Source organism: Miniopterus schreibersii (assembly GCF_964146895.1).
Source record: "Miniopterus schreibersii genome assembly, chromosome: 19".
NCBI classification, from domain to species: domain Eukaryota; kingdom Metazoa; phylum Chordata; class Mammalia; order Chiroptera; family Miniopteridae; genus Miniopterus; species Miniopterus schreibersii.
This window is the reverse complement of record NC_138119.1, coordinates 35,024,028-35,042,077: the sequence shown is the minus strand read 5'-3', so window position 1 is coordinate 35,042,077 and position 18,050 is coordinate 35,024,028. Positions and strand designations below refer to the sequence as shown.

The following is an 18,050-nucleotide window of genomic DNA, read 5'->3' as shown; positions in this document are numbered from 1 at the left end:
TTCCAGCCTGGTGGTTCATCAGTGCTCCCCGGAATGCTTCCTCTTACACTTGGTGGTCTCTCAAGCCAATTTTATTTTTCTGTAAAGTTTCCCCTTACAACCCTGCCACCACCACCCCTACGCGCGCGCGCGCACACACGCAGTGTGCCAAATCCTGTGTGATACAATTCTAATTCTGCTGTGTCATATAGCAACCATCTCTCTGTATCTGTTAGTATTTGTTTCCACGTCTGTTTTCCCTTGGGTGGTAGGAGTTGTATTTTATATTATTCTCATGGCCTGGCACATATTAGGTGCTTAATGTCTGATGAGTGAATGAATGAAAGCATGAAGACAGGAAGGCACCACAATGAGAAAGGAAGGAACTTGTGTGTCTGGAGAAAGCCTGTTGTTTCTATAGTTGTTTCTCATACTGGCTCGGCTCCAAAGGGAGAGGCAACAGGCTTATTGAAGAATAGGTTGGATTTAGAGAAAGTCTGGAAATTCTGGAAAAAAAAGAAAGTCCATTCTGGAACTGAGAGATAGAGAGGACAGGGATCTCTAGGTGGGTAAGAATACTAAAAGGGCTCTTTTAATCTTATGGATAAAGAATTAGATGAACCAGTCCTCAAGGAAATCCATCTCCCTATGGGGGCTGGCTGGGGAAAAAAGGAGAAATCTGTCAACATAACCATGGCCTCAGTAACAGTGTGCTCCATAAAGGTTGATAAAGCTATTGCCTATATGAAGCACACTGAGGGCCACCGTGGACTCCTACTGCTATAAAATAAATCACCTGCTTGCCACAAAATAGTTGTCCCTGCCTAATAGGCCAGACAGGCCACCATTCCCAGGGGCAGGTAACAGAGGCAGAGACATGGTCTCTAGAAGGCGATTGCTGAGCTGCACGTGTTCCTTGAGGGTACTAGAAGAACTCTGGGTGTCCAAGGAAATAAAATAGATTTGATTTCCACCATTACAACCTAAGTTAATTAGCTACTTATCACCTCAGTGGGCATGAGGGCTCATTTTAAAGGGGTTGAGGCACAGGATCAGAGTTAGTAGGAGGAGACAATAGCACACAGAAGACACAAACAAATCTTCAGGGTCTGTGACGGAAAGGTGAGTCACCAGATCAGGAGCATTGCCTGGTATTTCAATATACCTCTCATTCTATCTTCACAACACATGGTAGGGTAGATTATTTAATAACAAAATATTTTTATAACAATAGTGACCATTTATGAGGACTTACCATATGTTCACTTTACTTAAATTATCTTATTTAGTCCTTACAACCCTAATAAGTTTAAAGACAAGAAAGTGAAGACTTAAAGAAGTTAAATCTGTTCAAGGTCAAACGAGTTTTAAGTAGTATAGCTTAGATTTAAACCCAAGTCTCTTCATTCTTAACTACAGTATTACATAGCTTATTTGTTATCTGAGCCTTGGGGTAGTTATGACTTGCCCAAGGCCACTAGCTAATAAATGGCAGACCTGGGGCTTCAATCTAGGCTTATGTGCTTCCCAAACCCACACATTTTACACAGGAGGTTAGAGCACATCCCCAGTGGGAGAGTCACAGAAAACACTTCAAATACTTCAAAACTTGCCTTCCAGGAACTCAACTGTATAAAGTCTCACCTCAGGAGAACCAAAGATAACCTTTCACCATTCCTAAGCAGTCTGTATCCTAGGGGACTCAAAAAGAACTGAAAGTCATTTGACACTGAACTTTATTTGTTCTGGCCATCTGATATACTGTCCACCATGCTGGGAAACAGAGACAATGCCCTCTGCAAAAGGCCAGAGACATGCCAAAGTAAATACTGTGGGCCTCAAGGACAGCCCTGAAGGACAGATTCTGTGTTTGCTGGTCAGATGCCTGGTCAGGTCTCCTCTCTTCTCAGTTCTAAATGGGTGCTGCACCCTGGAGACCAATAACTGGCTTTGGTATCCAATGTCTTGATTACAAAGAAATATAAGTTACCCAGTTGTTAACGAGAATCAAATTCTCTTAACTAGCTGTGACAGAAAAATGGAAGGGGGTGGGGCGGATCCAGAGATAGAAATTAACTTGAGAATTTCTAGTAAATAGGCAGGGGCTGGAAAAGTGATTCCACCAGAGAAGCGCTACAAAGTGTGACTGGAATTGCCCCAGAAACATTTTCCTAAGAGCTGTTTGTGCTGAACAACCAGTGCTGAGCAGGGAGGGCTTGGTCCCCAGAGACTTCCTGCCACTCACTCCAGCTTCCTCCCTAATGCAGACCCCACTCATGCAGACTCCAGGGGCTGCTGCTTCCCGGAGCTGACAAGGTGAAAGGGTTTCCCGCCATCAAGCAGCAATCCTTTCCCTTCTCTGTAGCTTACAGAGGGCTCAGAAGTGTGTGAGGCTGGAGACAGGAGACAATACTGCCTGGGGCATCCGGGCTTCTCTGCTATTCCGGCTCCAGCCACCTGGGGGACCCTGGCTCTAGAGAATCGGGCGCCTGGCTTTGCTCCTGGGGAATGGTGCTGGTGGGAAGCCCACCGCCAGCAGGCCTGGAGCTGCGCTGTTGCACCAGCACCTGAGGGCGGGCGAGTGCACCGCGAGTCTCAGGTTTCAGGGGGATGGCAGTTGCCTGTCTAAAGGCTTCTCTGTTCCTTGGAATTGTACAGAATGTCTCCTGTGGCTTTTCCTCCTCCCTCTTTTTTCCTGTTGACTCTCCCCGGTTGGCTTTCTGAATCACCAGACTCCAGAGGAAAGCAGCAGATGTTGACTTTACTTCTTTCAAGCCAACGTCAGCTCCCTCCTGTGGCGCGGGGAGCAGGCAGGAAGACGAGAGGCAGGGACCAGAGGAGGATAAGCCCCGTCCTTTCCAAGCTGTGCAGGAGAAGGTGCAGGGAGCCTGAAAGGAGTCAGGGCCCCAGACAGAACATTCTTGATTCCTGAGGACAGAGCAAGGCCCCGTGCTGGCTGTGGAGCCGTGGCCGTGAGGAGAAAAGCAGACAGTGGGAGTGCTCCTAGTCTGGGCGCCAGCCCTTCTTGTCTGAGGTAAGGCCTCATCTCCTGCCAGCAGCTTCCTCATGACTCAGAAGCCAAGTCAGGGTTCAGGTCGGGAGACAGCCCAGAGGCTCATTCTTGTCCCATCTGAGCCCCCGAGCCTCTGCTCTTTTGCAAGTCTTTTGGAGAAGCTTCCAGGGAGGACTTTCTAGGACTTTATTCTACATTCATTGCTCCAGTTTCTCTTCTCTTTTTTCTTCCTCGGGGATCTTCTTACGGGCAAAGAAGCCAAGCTGTAGAGGAAGAGATAAGAGTTGTCAAATGCCCCTCCTGGGAACCTTGCCAACAACCCTCAGACTTATCTGAAGTTTTCACTTTGGTTCTGCTTCCAAATTTACTTTATTTGGTTCAAATTTATTTTATTTGGCTTAGTTTAATTCAATATTTGTGGGAGTACAGAGGAGATCCAGGCATGACACCCACAGCCTGCCCAGCACAAACCCAGTTTTGCCTGCTACAATCGAGGATCCCTCAACTCATGGGTACTATGCCCCAAACTTCTAACTAGAGCCATGCTTACCTTCCAAAGGCAGAAGACAAGGAAAGCCAGCAGCAGCAGTCCTCCCAGGATACTACCAATAAGGATCCACAGGGAAATGAGGACAGGGCGAGTCTGGATCACCTCCAGGAGGCTCTGTATGGGGAGGAGAACTGTCTTTTACCTGCACCCTTTCACCCAGCAAGCCTCATCCCACATTAAAGCAAAGCCATCCTCAAGATAGAAGACTAAAAGGAATGAAACTGAGGCAGGAATGGAAGCAGTGGGACCCCAGCATCCTGATTTGTCACTTCTGACTCCTTGATTGCTGCCTAATGGAGACACTTCTATTCTGAAAAAAGCCCACAAGTGTCCTTTCCCCATCCCCACCCTCACTATTTCCACAGCTCTCAGACTCAGCCTCCAGCCCTCACCTCACTCCAACGGGAAGCTTCAGGCAGTTTTAGGACACTGCCCTCCTCAGTTCCCAGCTCGAAGGTGCTGACCACTGTCAGAGACTTGAATTTGGCCTGTGGAACAAGTGGATGGGAAGACATTTAATGTGAGCCATCATCAGGTAGTGTGGCAACTGGAACAACTTTCAGGACTCTCAAGACCAGAAGTAAAGGTTGGAGACCAATGGGGAAAGAGAAGAAGAGATATAGATGGAAAGCCATGGGTCCTTCGTTATGACGTTGGCTCTACCTGAAATGCACTCAACTTCCCTTTGGTTAACCCCTACCCCTCTTTAGGTTGAAGTTTAGACATCATCTCCTCTCGGAATTAGGAAAGTGTTTCCTCTTAACCCCCACCACCCCTAATAAGGTTATAATATTCTGTTTATTTTTCTGTCTTTTAGCACTGAATTATAAGGTCCTTGACGTCAAGAGCTATGTCTTTTTTGTTGTTGTTAACCTTCACCAGAGGATATATTTTTTCCCATTGGTTTTTCAGAGAGAGGAGAGAGAGGGGGGGGAACATCAGTGTGAACATTGACTGGTTGCCTCCTGCATGCACACCGACCAGAGGCATGGAGCAAACCTGCAACCCAGGTATGTGCCCTTGACCGGGAATCAAACCTGAGACCCTTCAGTGCATGCATGGGTCAACACTCTAACCACTGAGCCACACCGGCCAGGGCAAGGGCTATATATTATTAATTATGTGTCTCTAGCCCTGGTTGCTGTGGCTCAGTTGGCTGAGTGTTGTCCTGTGCACTGAAAGGTTGCTTGCTCAGTTTCTGGTCAGGGTACATGCCCAGGTTGTGGGTTGGATACCCGGTCAGGGTGCATCAGATCGATGCTTCTCTCTCTCTCTCTCCCTCTCTCTTCCTGTCTCTCTAAAATCAATACAAATATAATTTTAAGAAAAATCTTTAATTATGTGTTCCTAGTATCTAGTACCTAGCACAGTGCCAAATACTTAATGGTTTCTCAATAAATCTTTGTTTAAAAGAATAAATAGCCCGTCTGGGTGTGGCTCAGTGGTTAAGCATCGACCTAGGATCCAGGCGATCGGGGTTTGATTCCCGGTCAGGGCACATGCCCGGGTTGCGGGCTGCAGCCGATCAGTGACTCTCTCATCATTGATGTTTCTATCTCCCTCTCTCCCTCTTCTTTCCTCTCTCTGAAATAAAAAAGATATATTTAAAAAAAAAAAAGAATAAATAAATGCCCTGGCTTGGTAGCTCAGCTGGTTAGAGAGTTGTCCCAATACATCAAGGTTGTGGGTTCAATCCCGAGTAAGGGCACATACAAGAATCAACCAATGAAAGCATAAATAAGTGGAACAACAAATCGATGCTTCTCTCTCTCCTCCTCCCTTCCTTTCTCTTTCTCTCTAAAATTAATCAATTTTTTTAAAAAAAAGAGAATAGATTAATGAATTAAAAAGAGAATACCAAAGAGAGATAAAGAGAGAAGCAGACTTAGAGAGGAATGGTCTGTCAGAGTTAACTTCCCTTAAAACATATGCCTGCCTCCCAGGGATATTGTGTTATTCCAAGTAGATGGTATATGGGGATGCACAGTAAAAACCCCTAGTACTAAATAGCTGTTATAATTAAGATGTCATTTCCCTGCTCAGGAATTCACACTGACTCCTAACTGCCAATTATATTAAGTTCAGTAGGAACTTACCCTCCGGAAAAATTCATTGTGAACCAGTCTCAGTAGCCCAACAGAGACCTCGGTCCCCTTTGCGAGCCGCCCAAGGTGGCACCTCACGACCTGACACTGAGTATTGCTCCTGTTCTATCACAAGAGAGAGGCAGGTCGGGACCTGGGTGGGAAGATCTTCCACTTCCCACTCCAGGCTCCACCCCCAACCCCAGGCCTCCAAACTCTCCTGCTCCCATTTTGAGCACATCTTTCACATTCTTGTGACTCATACCAGTCTGCCTGTGTGCTGAAGCTCCTCTGGGTGTACACGGGGCTCTGGGGGCTCCGTCAGATTCTGCACTGTGCAGCTTGCCTAGAGAAAGATGGGACTTAGGGATTCTCTTGATGGTGAGAGGCCAGCCACTCCAGCTGAGCAGCAGGTACCACTCACACTCTTGTAGTAGTGTAATCCCTTTCTTTCTTCTCAAAGAAGCCACATATGTAAAAGAAAGGTCTCCCAGGGGGAGGAGTCCTGAGAGCAGTGACCCAGCAGATAAGGAACTGGTGAGTCCACCAGATCAAGGGGGGAGGGCTCCACATACCCCCAGCCCAGACTCACATTGTTAGTGATGACTTGAGACAGTGACAGGAAGTAATTGCCCCCATGGGCCACGGCTGGAAGGAAAGCTGAGATGATGAGACCACTGACCACATAGCAGCCAAGGTTCTGAACCTGAGAGGAGAATTGGAGATGGGAAGAGGCAGGACACAGAAGACCCTTCCTCATCTGTCCCCTTTTACCCTAGATTCCACTGAAATCTAAGGGAGATGTCTTTTTCCCAGGACTCCTCCCCCTTCCCCTGCTCATGCCAAGGCCCCTCCAGCTTCTCACCCTGAGAGTGGTTTTAAATTCAGGACCAGGACCCACTGGGAGTGTCCCATATGGATGGACCTCATAGCGGTGCATAGTGGACTCACTGCGTGGACACCAAATCAGGAAGCACATGGCCACAGTCATGACACAGAGACAGGGGCACATGGTAAGCATACATATATGGATTCAGGGAAGGCCGAGCCAGCACACGGATAGAGAGATGGGGTACATAGAGAAGACAGAAATGGGACATGACAGACTAACAAACTTTATGGCCATATCCCCTACCCCTAAGCCCACTCCGATCCCCAGGCCCAGCAAAGCCCCATACCTAGGAGGAAAGTAAGATGCTTAAAAGAGAAGGTTTCGCATGAGTGGAACTGGGAGCAAAGAGATGGAGCAGCCCCAAGGGTTTGGGTTTTGGAGACACTGAAGCACATAAAGGGAGAGGTGGAAACATAAAGAGTGAGTCTGAGGTCAGAACGGGGCGGGGCTCCCAGAGGGCAACCAAGCCATACCTGGAGAAGAGAAGGTGAGGTTCGTATTGGATGTAGGCTGACGTCTGGGCTGTGTTATCTTGCAGGGTCTCGTTTCTCTCCAGGCTGTTGCTGTGGGGCGGTGGGGAGAGGCTGACATCCTGTCTCAGATACCCCCCTTGGGAGCAGAGGGGTCAATGCTATTTATCCCCCCTCCTCCAACACACACACCACCACAGCCTCCAAGGCCCCACAGGAGGGGGCTGGGAGGAGGTTCCCTTTGTTCTCACCTGGTGGCAGTCAGCCTCACGAGGACCTGGCTCAGGAGGGAGGAGCAGCTAAACTCAAACTCTAGCAGAAAGGTCACCTGGAGGCAGGAGACACGGGGTCATGAGAGATTCCTGCTCCCCGGGCAACTGCAGAGGAACAGGAGCCCTTGCGAGGCTCCTTCTCTAGGCTCCCAGGCCCTGCCCATTCCAGATTCCAGCTCCCGCTCTCTCAGAGCCCCTTTCTCATCTGGGCCCCAACTCACCTTGGCTCCAGTCTGAAAGACAGGGTGTCCCACGCTGCAGAGGCGGGCATGAGGGGAAGGGGCTGCACATTCCACCTTCACAGACCTGTCCCTCTGAGAGCAGAGACATGGGGGCAGAGGCTGGAGCTGGGACGGCAACTGCCATCCTGCCCACAGACCCTAAACACTCAGCCTCTCTCTAGAGTCCCTCCTAGCTGAGGGACAATACCCCAGTCCTCTCCCTCTTTCTCTGACTCTTCCCAACCCCCCCCCCCCACACACACACACCTGAGGAGTGAAACTGGCCAGGTGAAGGTTTCTAGAGAAGCTGAGGCTCAGGCTAGTGTTGTAGGCATTTTCCTTCCTGTTCTCCAGAGTTGCTGACACCAGCACTTTCTGCCGACCACCGTGAACCAAGAACGGGTCCTTCCTAGGAGTGGTGGAGAGGGGACAACTCAGGGGTTGAAGGAATGCCAAAAGCCTCACTTCTGTTTTTCTATTCCCTTCCAGTCTGGCTCAGGTCACCCTGGTTTGGCCAGTTCATGTCCATCCCACCTGGAGCCTCTGATGTCCATATTAGCTCGAAGCACCAGGTCTGTGACACATTCGTTGTCATGGCCACAGTCCTTAGAGAAGGGGACCTGGAGGAGAGAAAAGGGGCTAAGGACTGAGAAGAAGACAAGGAGAAAGGAATAGAATTGAGAGAAAAGTGAGAAGGGAAGGGTGGGTGCCCAGTCAGATTTTCACTGTGATCTCACGTCTCCTCCCTCCCCTTTCTTTTGAATTCACTGAGAAGGGCTGTGTTGGGACCGAGGGACAGGGCAGGGCTTGGTGCTGCTGACCAGCTTTCGTATGGAGGTGAGTGAGCCCTCATCCAGCACAGGCCCTGGCTTCGTGGTGTTGTCCAAAGCAAAGGTCACAGTCAAGGCCACTGGCCGGAGGTAATCTGATGTATCCTGAGGGAAACCAGAGTCGAGGATCATGGGGAGCCAGGGTTGGGGTATAGCCCAGACTCCTGCAGAATGTGTGAATTACAATGATCATTTACTGAGCACTTTCTGTGTGTTGGGCACTGTCCTAAGATTTTAGTAATACTATCATATTTACTTCTTTTTAAAAAATATTTTTATTGATTGATTTGAGAGAGAGAGGAAGAGAGAGAGAGAAATACATCGATTTGTTGTTCCTCCCATTCATGCATCATTGGTTGTTTCCTGTATGTGCCCTGACTGGGGATCAAACCTGCAACCTTAGCATACTGGGGTGATGCTCTAACCAACTGAGCTGCTGGCCAGGGCCACATTTACTTCTACTACAACCCCTGTGATTCAGTTATTATTATTATCCTCCATGCACCCCTGCTTTGCAGGCAAGGAAACTGAGGCTTGCAGGTTATGTGACTTTCCAGATTGCACAGATGGTAAATGGCAGAGTTAGAATTCAAACCCAGATCAGTCCGACTCCAAAGTCTGAATTTCTGAAAATCCAGCAGAAATTCCTTCTCTGATCCAGCCTTCCCCTCCTTCCCAGGCCCCGATGCAAAGCAGTCCCTACCCCTCCTCACCAGCACATGGAAGTATAGCTGCTCACAAGTGACATTCCCCACACTGAGCTGGAGTCGCTTAGGGGAGAGCCTTTGGCCAGAGCCGTCAAACGCTGCACGGGCCCCCGCTGTCCACTCATCCAGTGATGCTGTGAACTGCATATCTGAGTGGGGCAGGTGAGAGTGAGGGTCCAGAGGGCCCAGAGACCAAGGCAGGCAAGGGGTTGAGAGTTGCCCACGATGCACTGCAGTCACTCACAGAATCTGCGATGCCAGCGGCCAGGAGTACGGGAGGTCACTTGGAAGCAAAGCACTGCAGAGAGGCAGGCTGCCTCCTGGCCTCGCCGCATGCAGTCTCTCTGAACCACACTGATGGCCGGTGGGGTCACAACCAGTGAAGGGGCCAGGCGGACAATGGGCCGGGAGCTAGGAACAGGTGGGAAAGAAATTCTAGCAGCGGGAGGAAAGACCTTGAGAAAGTCAACGCCCAGCTTTTGCCTCCTTGAGGTCAAAGGAAAGAATGCGGGGCTAGGTGTACATGTGTCACCCTCCCCTCAACCTTTTGACAAGTAAGACAACAGCTGACATTTAATATGTACGTGTTATGTGCTAGGCTCTGTGTTAAGATCTCTACATGGATTATCTCATTTAGTCCTCACAATAAGCCCATAAGGTAGGTATTATTCCCATTTAAAAAACTAGGAAATGGAGTCGCAGAATAAGTTAACCAAGAAATCCAAATCTAAGCCGGTGGCTCCAAATCTCTTGCTTTTAACAGCCATGCTATGCTGTCCACTGTTACCTGAAATGGGACCACTCACCTGAGCAGGATGGCTGCCCCTTGGGCACCCACAGCCACATCTACCAGGTCATCTCCATCCAGATCTAACCGGCCATCCACACTTCGACCAAAGTAGCTGAGGGCCTGTGGCATGGAGATAGCAGCGATCCGCTGAGAGGGAGAGAAGGGCGATTGAACAGGGACTCACACACCAGGTTATGCAGGCCTCCCACCTGGCTCCTGATTCTTTCAACAAGCGTGGGAGGAATAGGGGGACTCGCCTGTGGTCAGGAGTCCCTAGTATAGCAGCCTGTATCCTACCCTCCGCCTCATCTTTTCACCATAGTAGTCCCCCCTTTCCCACAGTTTCACTTTCTGCTGTTCCCCATGGCCAACCATGGTCTGAATATCTAATAAACAACCCCAGAAATAAACAACTCATAAGTTTTAAACTGTGTGACATTCTGAGTAGTGGGATAGAATCTTACGCTGTCCCACTCTGTCCCGCCTGGGATATGAATTATCCCTTTGTCCGATGTATCCACACTGAATATGTGCCCCACTGTTATGTGACCCACTGAATATGTGACTCACTTAGTAGTCGTCTTAGCTATCAGATCAATTGTGAAGGTATCACACTGCTTTGTTTAAGTAACCCTTATATTTAATAATGCCACATTCACATAACTTTCATTATAGTATATTGTTATAATTGTTCTATTTTATTATTGTTGTTAATCTCTTACTGTACATAATTTATAAATTAAATTTTATCATAGGTATGTATGTATAGGAACAAATATATAACATAGTATATAGAAAGTTTGGTACTATCTGCAGTTTCAGGTATCCTTTGGAGGCCTTGGAACGTATCCCCGTGGGTAAGGGGGGGCTGCTGTACTAACAAAAAAGCATTTGTTCAGTTTGCTCTCAAGTCCAGGGGAGTATTGATAAGCAAAGAGTACATCTCCCTTCCCCTTCCTCCCACCATGCCCCTGCTTTATTTGGGCACTCCTGACCTGGGCAGGACGGGGCCTGACTCCACGCTGGGTTCCATGATAAAGGTACAGTGCTCCATGGTGCCCATCCTCCAGGGGTGCCCCCACAGCCACATCAGCAAAACCGTCTTGGTTCAGATCAGGAAGCGCACCCATGGCAAAACCAAACCGAGCATCCTGGGAGGGTTCTGGATGAAGTGTTCCCTGGAGCGTTAGCAAGGACTGCTGGTGGAGCGAGTAGAAAAGAGATGCTGATCTGATAGTCCCAACCTCTCAGCAAGCCCTCAAATATAACCTGCCTTCCCTCCCTCCCTTGAGCACCGGTAAACAAGTTCTAGGGGATCCCAGCAAGTCTCACCTGACCCACCAGATACACATAAACACGCCCTGTCTCCTTGTTCTGGGGTCCCAGAAACATGGGGGCAGCCACAAGTAAGACATCAGTTGTTCCATCACCATCTGTATCCAATGGGCAGAGCTCACTGCCAAAGTATGAGCCAATCTGGGGAGTGGTGAACCCAGAGAAAAGGGAAGATGATTGTGAACAATGGGAAGCACTCATCAGCCTGTGAATCTGGTTCTCACAGCCCTGACAGATTGCCAACCAGAATTCAGCACGGACTCTTCAGGCCCCTCTCTTGCCCCTTTACTCTCTTCCCCTACAGGCTGATTTCCCTCAGATGCCCTACCTGCTCCCCCTGGAGGCTCTGGGCCACCCTCACAGCCCCGTCTTTCTTAAGCTGGAAGGCGATGACCTTTCCTCGATGTCTAAACCGAGGAGCCCCTGAGAGAAAGAGGCGTTGTCCACCCCTCAAGATCATGGAGGAAACAGAGTAACCTAGAAGTGTGCAAGGAGTCAGGGGCAAAAGGAAAAGATCCGGTCACAATGGGAGAGTTCGCTAGAGGCATAGGGGGCGGCCCCAGGCATCAGGGAGAAATTGCATAAGTTAGGAGGCAGTATCTCATACCCCTGCTGGGGAAGCATTCCCCCACCTCCCAATCCTCTGCAAGTGCCTGCTACTCACCCAGGTAGGCTGCGTGGTTCTGCAATGCAGGGGGGAACTCATCTTCCAGGGCCGTCCGTGGGGGGAAAAGGTGGTGACCTTCTTCAAGCCATAATAACACTGAGCCCCCCCAGTCATAGGCCCCCACCATCCCAAAGAGGATCCCATCCTGTAGGGAAGAACCAGAGAGGGTCACTGAAAAGACGGTGGGATAAGAAAGTCTCCAGGAGTGAGAGGGTCACCGAGTGTATGCTGGGGTCAGTTTGAAAGCCGTGAGCCGGCCACAATGGACATTGGTTAAAGGAGGGATATAGAAGAGCCCTGGGGTTGAAGCTGTCTGAGTCAGAGGTGGAAGGAGTCAGAGGTTGAAAGGGGCCGTGGAGGAGTCAGGCTGTCCAACCTTTAGCCGATGAGTAGAGAAACCAATCTGAGACATCTCCAGACCAAAGGAGCTTTCATTTTCTCCGTGGGACCCTTGAGCATAAGAAAATGTTGAGGCAATATCAGGGAAGACAGTTCCCCCTGTGGCCTACTGAACTCATTCCTAAAGCCCATCTATACTCCAGAATGCCCCTTCCCCATCCTCTGTTTCCTCAAGGGTAATCATTACCCTCAAGGCCAAAGATCCGGTCTCCTAGTGCGTCCACAATGTCAGTCAGCGCAGCTTCATCTGTGACATTGAAAAAGAATCTCTCGTCTGGATCACTGGCTATAGCTCTGATTTCCCGGATGAAAGAGCTGGGGTCTCGCTGCCGCCGGAGGTAGTGGCCGAGGACCTGGGGTCAGGAGGCCAAGGTGGGTCTGTTAGCTGTGCAGAGTGAGATATGAGAGCTGGTACAGAACACAGAACACAGCCCACTACAGTGAAGAAGGGAAATGTGGCTGGTGCCTGGGAAGTAGTTCATGCCCGTTTTTCTCAAGTTCCCAGTCCTCAGTGTCACCATCCCCACCCCGCTCCTTCCTTCCAGATCCAGGGTAGAGTCTCACGGCAATCCCATAGCGGGTCACTCTTCCGGCCTCACAGGCCTTTAGTGCTGAGGGAAGCTCCTCTCCGTCATGTGATTCTCCATCAGTGACAACCACCAGCAGCCTGGCAGCCTCTGGTCGGCCCCCACGGGACTGACTGAATCCTTCGGTGCTGAGAAGAGAGAAAGAAAGTGTGGTCAGATGTACACACACACACACACACGTACACACACAACTCGAAAGCATCAGCAGTTCACCAAGGTCAGGCATCTTGTCTTTTAGACCATCTCCCCAACAGTGTCTAGCATGCAGACTGGCACACAGTAAGAGCTCCAAGGCTTGACTATCAGAGAACACACAGAGTAGCGTATCATCAATGCAAATAAATATAGCATTCCTTTATTTATTTATTTTTACTTTTAAATTGATGTGAGAGAGAGAAAGAGAAAGGGAAAGAGGGAAGGGAGAGAGGGGAGAGAGAGAGAGAGATTTTTGCTGTTCTACGTATTTATGCATTTATTGGTTGATTCTTGTATGTGCCCTGACCAGGAATCAAACCTACAACCTTGGTGTATTGGGTTGATGCTCTAACCAACTGAGCTACCTGGCCAAAGCTACAAGTATAAAATTCATTCAGCCCTAGCTGGTTTGGCTCAGTGGTTAGAGCGTCAGGCCGTGGACTGAAGGGCCCGGGTTTGATTCCCAGTCAGGGGCACGTACCTCTGGTGCAGGCTCAATCCCTGGCCCCAGTCGGAGTGCGTGTGGGAGGCAACCAATCGATGTGTCTCTCTCACATCGATGTTTCTTTCTCTCTCTCTTCCACTCTCTCTGAAAAGCAGTGGAAAAAATATCCTCAGGCGAGGATTTAAAAATTTAAATAATTCATTCATTCCTACATTAATCTAGCAAATAGAGCATTTGGGAGGACAAGTATTAAGGGAATGTAGAATAAAGACGAATGGTCAGGCCAGGCTAGTCTTTCCAAAATGAGTTTGAATTGAATCATGTTTGGAAAATGAGCTAGAACATGAGTGGTGGAGAGCCTGAGGGCCAAGATCCAGGTGGGAGTGGAAGAATCGAGAGAGACAGTTCTGTCTGCAGAGATAAATAAAGCAGAAACATGGAGAGATACATTTCTACACATTTGTAGAAATGTGACGAGAGGGAGTACAGTGACAGTGAACTTAGCTTTCCCCAGCCCCCATTAGCGTTCACACAAAGATAAGCATGCCAGGAATCTTGGGGTGTACACGCTGTGCTCCAAACCCTCCCCTAGCCCTTCGAGGCCCTGCCCACTCTGCCCCACACTCCTCTTCCCTGCGCCTCACCAGGCCTCCATAATTGCTTGGGCAGTCTTAGTTTCTCGTCCCTCCCGCCGACTCAGGTTCCTTGCTGCTCTCACCACTTCTTCCTTGGTTCGGAAATCTCCCAGGGACCACTCGTGCACAGGGCTCTCACCATACTGCACCAGTCCCACCTGAGAGTAAAGCGCACAGTCCAGTGACGTGTGTATGAAGGTCAGGAGGGAGAACACAGTACGCAAAGGAGTGACGATGAGCGCCTAGATGCTGCTGAAGGCGCCACCTACATCGGTGTCCTCGCTCCCTGGCTCTCCCCTCCACGCCTGTCCTTGCCTTCTCTTACCTGTATCTGCTCTGGGTCAATAAACAGTCTTCCCACCAGTCTTCGTAGGAAAGTCTGGACTTCAGACCAGGGGTAGATGCTGTTGGAGCCATCCAAGACAATGACAACGTCCATGTATGTGGGGCAGCCTAGGAGGAGGGATGTGGTGATGCAGAGCAGAGGGCTGCAGGATACTGGGCATGAGGGCAACAGGGAAGAGGTCACGGGGGGCACGTTCAATCTAAACATTTATTAGGCACTTCTGTCATGCAAGGAAGGCAGGAGGCCAGGCCCTGGGTAGATGTAGAAATGAATAAAAGAGGAGATGGGCATCCATGCAATTTACTAAAAAAGGAAGAAAAAGAACTAAGCGCTAGGTAGGGGCAGAGCACCACTCCGTGCTGTGGGGGGGCAAAGGGGCTAGTGCTAATGGTGGGGTCAACGGGGGTGGCAACTGGAAGATTCTGAAGACAAGATGTGTGAGGAGGGCACAATATAAGAAAAGGCATTTGGGTGGAGAACCCTTTGAACAAAAGGAGATGGAGGTACAAAAATAGATGACGCATTGGAGAATGGTGAGGTGAATGCTGTAGCCAAGGGTGTGGAGGGATGTAGTGAGAGCTGAGTTTCTGAAGTTGGTTCGATCAGCTCGTGGAGTCTTAATGCCCTGGTGGAGTCTGAATTCTAATCTGTTAGGAAGCACGGAACTCACGCAGACACAGTAGGAAGCAGTGAGGATAGCCACGCAGGCCCCGTCAAGCATTATACCCTGATGTCCCGCCCTTTTCCCATCCTGCACCCGGTTCTGAGGACTGAACCCTCAGGCCCTTCTTCTGGCTTACGTTGTGCAGTGGGTGCCAGGCTCCCCTGGGGCCGGAATGAAGCATCTACGTGAGCACATATTCCAGAACTGAAGACAGATGAACCGCAGGCACGAGACCAGAGAGGGGCACAGGCCTGGAGACAGGTGGGAGACATAGTTACTCCCAGGTTGGAAGGGCAGCCTCAGAACATGCTCCTAGTAGAAGGAGGTACTGAGACCACTCCCTGAAATCCCCCCCCCCCCCCGCTTACTTTATAGGGTTTTTAACCCCTTGAACCCCTCCACCTAGACCAGTTTCCCTTACCATACTGCTCTTTTCTCTGCCACAAACCTTCAGAGACCCTTCCACCACCCTTTCCTTAGCTCACCATGAATCCCCCATCACCATCTGTCTCTAGTAGAGACATCCCCAAGTGCATATTCACAGCAGGATGAGATGAATTTCCCAGTGGATAGTCACCTGGTTGGAGGAAGGGTAGAAGAGAATGAGATCATGGGGTCACAGATGCGGTGCTTGAATTCAGGGTGATTTTGGAAAAGTATGAGAAGAGATCAGGATCAAGTCAGGGACAGGGAGTATGTGGATACGGGGGTAAAGGTGAGGTATAGGGGATCAAAGTTACTAGCATATGAAGGTTAGGGGTTAGGAGTGAGGCATCTTCTTACCCAGGTGGCCCTTGGCACATGGGGCACTGTGGGAGCCCCCTACAGGGCAGCGGTAAATGTCTCCCCTTCGGTCACCTGAAGGCCCATCCCAGGGGGCACCCACCAGCATCCTGGGGAAGGCATGAATATACGCACAGTGTGAACATGACCTTTGAGATAGGCCAGAGGGTAAGTGCATGGGGATGGCAAATCTAGAGGCCCAGCCACTTCCAAAAGACCAGATTCGTTTAGAGTCCCATCTACCTTGCCTCCCCTTTAACAGTTCTGTCAGTCCCAGTCCCATGGCCCTCTGGTTCCCTCCTCACCATCGCTGTCCACCCCCAACATGTTGTAAAACACTGTATCCAAATTCAGCCTCAGGTGGCCCTGGGAATAGACGTGGGCGATGCGCATCCAGGTTAAAGGGGGAGCAGATACCTGGGGGCCAGGATCATAGGTTAGCAGGAAGCAGTTAGAGAGGCTGATGAATGTCCAGAGAGGCACAACCAGAGAGCAGCTGAGAAGGAAATGTTTTGCTCTAAGTCTGTCTCTCTGCTTAATACTCATAAGCGGTCCTGGCCTCTGTCAATGTCATGTACTCAGAGCTCCAAGCAAGGATGATCTTCCTGTATGTGGTCCAGCTGTCTGGCCTGTGGCCCTCTGCCATGCTAGTACACAGCTGTATTTCCATTCCAGCCCCTGAAATCTACTTTACAGACATGTCTGGTTGAGTTCCCTTTCCCACATCGCTCCTCCTACACATCTTCCTCCACAAGCCGTGAGGGTTAAAAGAGGGAGAGACACTGTCTGCAGCCCCAGAACTGCCATTCCTTTCAAATTCTCCCCAAAACCAGGGCATAGGGGGGACGGAGGAGACGAAGAAACACTGAATGTCTGGATCTCTCCCCTTCTCGCCTCCCAGTGTCACTGTTACATGCTCACTTTCATTCTCCAAAGTCTAGGTCTCTGGTTCATTCCAGCCTTGGAAACCTCAGTGGTAATTAACTGGGTGGGGCCAGTTGCCTGCCCACACACATGGTTTGCCATTCATCCTCAGCAAGGGTCCCTTCACCCTAAAGTTTCCCAGAACCAGCATCCTTTCTAAACCCCACACCCTTCCAGCTGCCCCCTGCATTTCTTCCTTAACTCTCGACCCACTCTAAGGACCCCCCCCCAGTCATGTTCTGGCTGATTCTTCCCTCCCATCGCTTTAAAAATCAGGGCTGGTATTTTAGGAAACGAAGATTACAGGGCACTGGTGAGGAAAAATTCCAGGCCTCTGGTCTCTCCCATGGTTCTTTCCCTGACTGTGGTTTGCTCCTTCCTTTCAAGCAACCCCCTCTTAGGCCACCCCACTACCACTACCACCAATGGCTATAGCGCTGTCTCAAACCATGCTCATATCAAAAAGGTGTTTTGTATGTGAGCCTTTTTGCATCCAGGAAGATGGCAGGGCTGTATGACTAGCAACTGTCGCTCATTGGCTAGAAAAACCCAGAGTTGTGACTACACAGTCGGTTATGCCTCAGGCCCCAGAGACCACCAATGGTAGGGAGAGGCAGGGAGGGGGTAATTAGGAGTCAAAATAGCCACGTGGAAGGTCACATCATGTTCCTTTTTGGTCCCCTAACTTCTCCAGAGCTTAGGACACAGGTTTTAGATAATTGAACTCAAATCTTACACAAGGCCCTGCCAATCTCAACACTGAAGCAGTCCTATGGTGTGGGCATAAGAATGCAAACATGCACACACGCACACACACACACACACACACACACAGGCATACAGACATGCTAGAAATGGAGAATCAGTGTTCATCTCGCACCTTAACTCCCAAAGAATTTTAACCCTTAAGTCCCAATGCCAAACAATCCACATATCTTCAAGTCCCATTAGAAACCAAGAAGTTAGCCTCCCTCACCTGTCAGGAACATCAGGGACAAGGACAGGTGAGGGATGAGAGGCAGCTCCATGCCTGCTTGTCCTGTCCGTGTGAGAAGTCCTCTGTGCCTCTGTCCCTCTCCTTTTCTGTTTTCTTTAGTTTCCCTCCCATCCTGCCCCCTCCCACTGCCAGCTAAAAATAAAGTGGGAAGGAATGGGAGGAGTGATGGTGGGGAGCTGTGGGGAGCCCCACAGAGGACTGAGTGATCTTCGTCTAGTTCTCTGCCTTGGTGCTGCCCCCTGGAGGCGTCATGTCAATATCCAAA

General features: G+C 49.8%; 1 protein-coding gene across 2 annotated transcripts; it reads right to left on the bottom strand.

The window, feature by feature from the left end:
* Window positions 1-1,698: 1,698 nt before the first annotated feature.
* Window positions 1,699-17,852, bottom strand: ITGA10 (integrin subunit alpha 10). 2 transcript variants are annotated; one of them, XR_013997673.1, is made up of 30 exons: window positions 17,765-17,852; window positions 16,170-16,281; window positions 15,865-15,974; window positions 15,567-15,658; window positions 15,218-15,332; window positions 14,397-14,524; window positions 14,081-14,229; window positions 12,774-12,924; window positions 12,397-12,562; window positions 12,187-12,260; window positions 11,808-11,955; window positions 11,472-11,620; window positions 11,141-11,284; window positions 10,804-11,007; window positions 9,825-9,955; window positions 9,263-9,429; window positions 9,025-9,167; window positions 8,303-8,416; window positions 8,016-8,101; window positions 7,749-7,890; window positions 7,482-7,574; window positions 7,240-7,316; window positions 6,992-7,081; window positions 6,492-6,576; window positions 6,219-6,332; window positions 5,892-5,972; window positions 5,639-5,747; window positions 3,935-4,030; window positions 3,543-3,656; window positions 1,699-3,255 (listed from the first exon to the last, which is right to left on the bottom strand). XR_013997673.1 is itself a non-coding variant. In XM_081120845.1 (30 exons), the coding sequence occupies exons 1-30, from the start codon at window positions 17,814-17,816 to the stop codon at window positions 3,190-3,192; spliced, it is 3,507 nt and encodes a 1,168-aa protein (XP_080976971.1). In that variant the 5' UTR covers window positions 17,817-17,852; the 3' UTR covers window positions 1,699-3,189. The 2 variants fall into 2 exon arrangements, 1 of the variants encoding a protein (XP_080976971.1); XM_081120845.1 differs by having other exon boundaries at window positions 5,639-5,752.
* Window positions 17,853-18,050: the final 198 nt, after the last annotated feature.

Bases quoted from the DNA above. Each gene is read 5' to 3' on its own strand.
- ITGA10 (XM_081120845.1), bottom strand. From the start codon at position 17,816: ATGGAGCTGCCTCTCATCCCTCACCTGTCCTTGTCCCTGATGTTCCTG. The intron at 7,082-7,239 runs GTGAGAACAAAG...ACCGCCCCACAG, and splicing joins GTGAGGCTGACTGCCACCAG to CAACAGCCTGGAGAGAAACG. The intron at 5,973-6,218 runs GTGAGTCTGGGC...ATCTTTCTCTAG, and splicing joins CTCAAGTCATCACTAACAAT to GCAAGCTGCACAGTGCAGAA.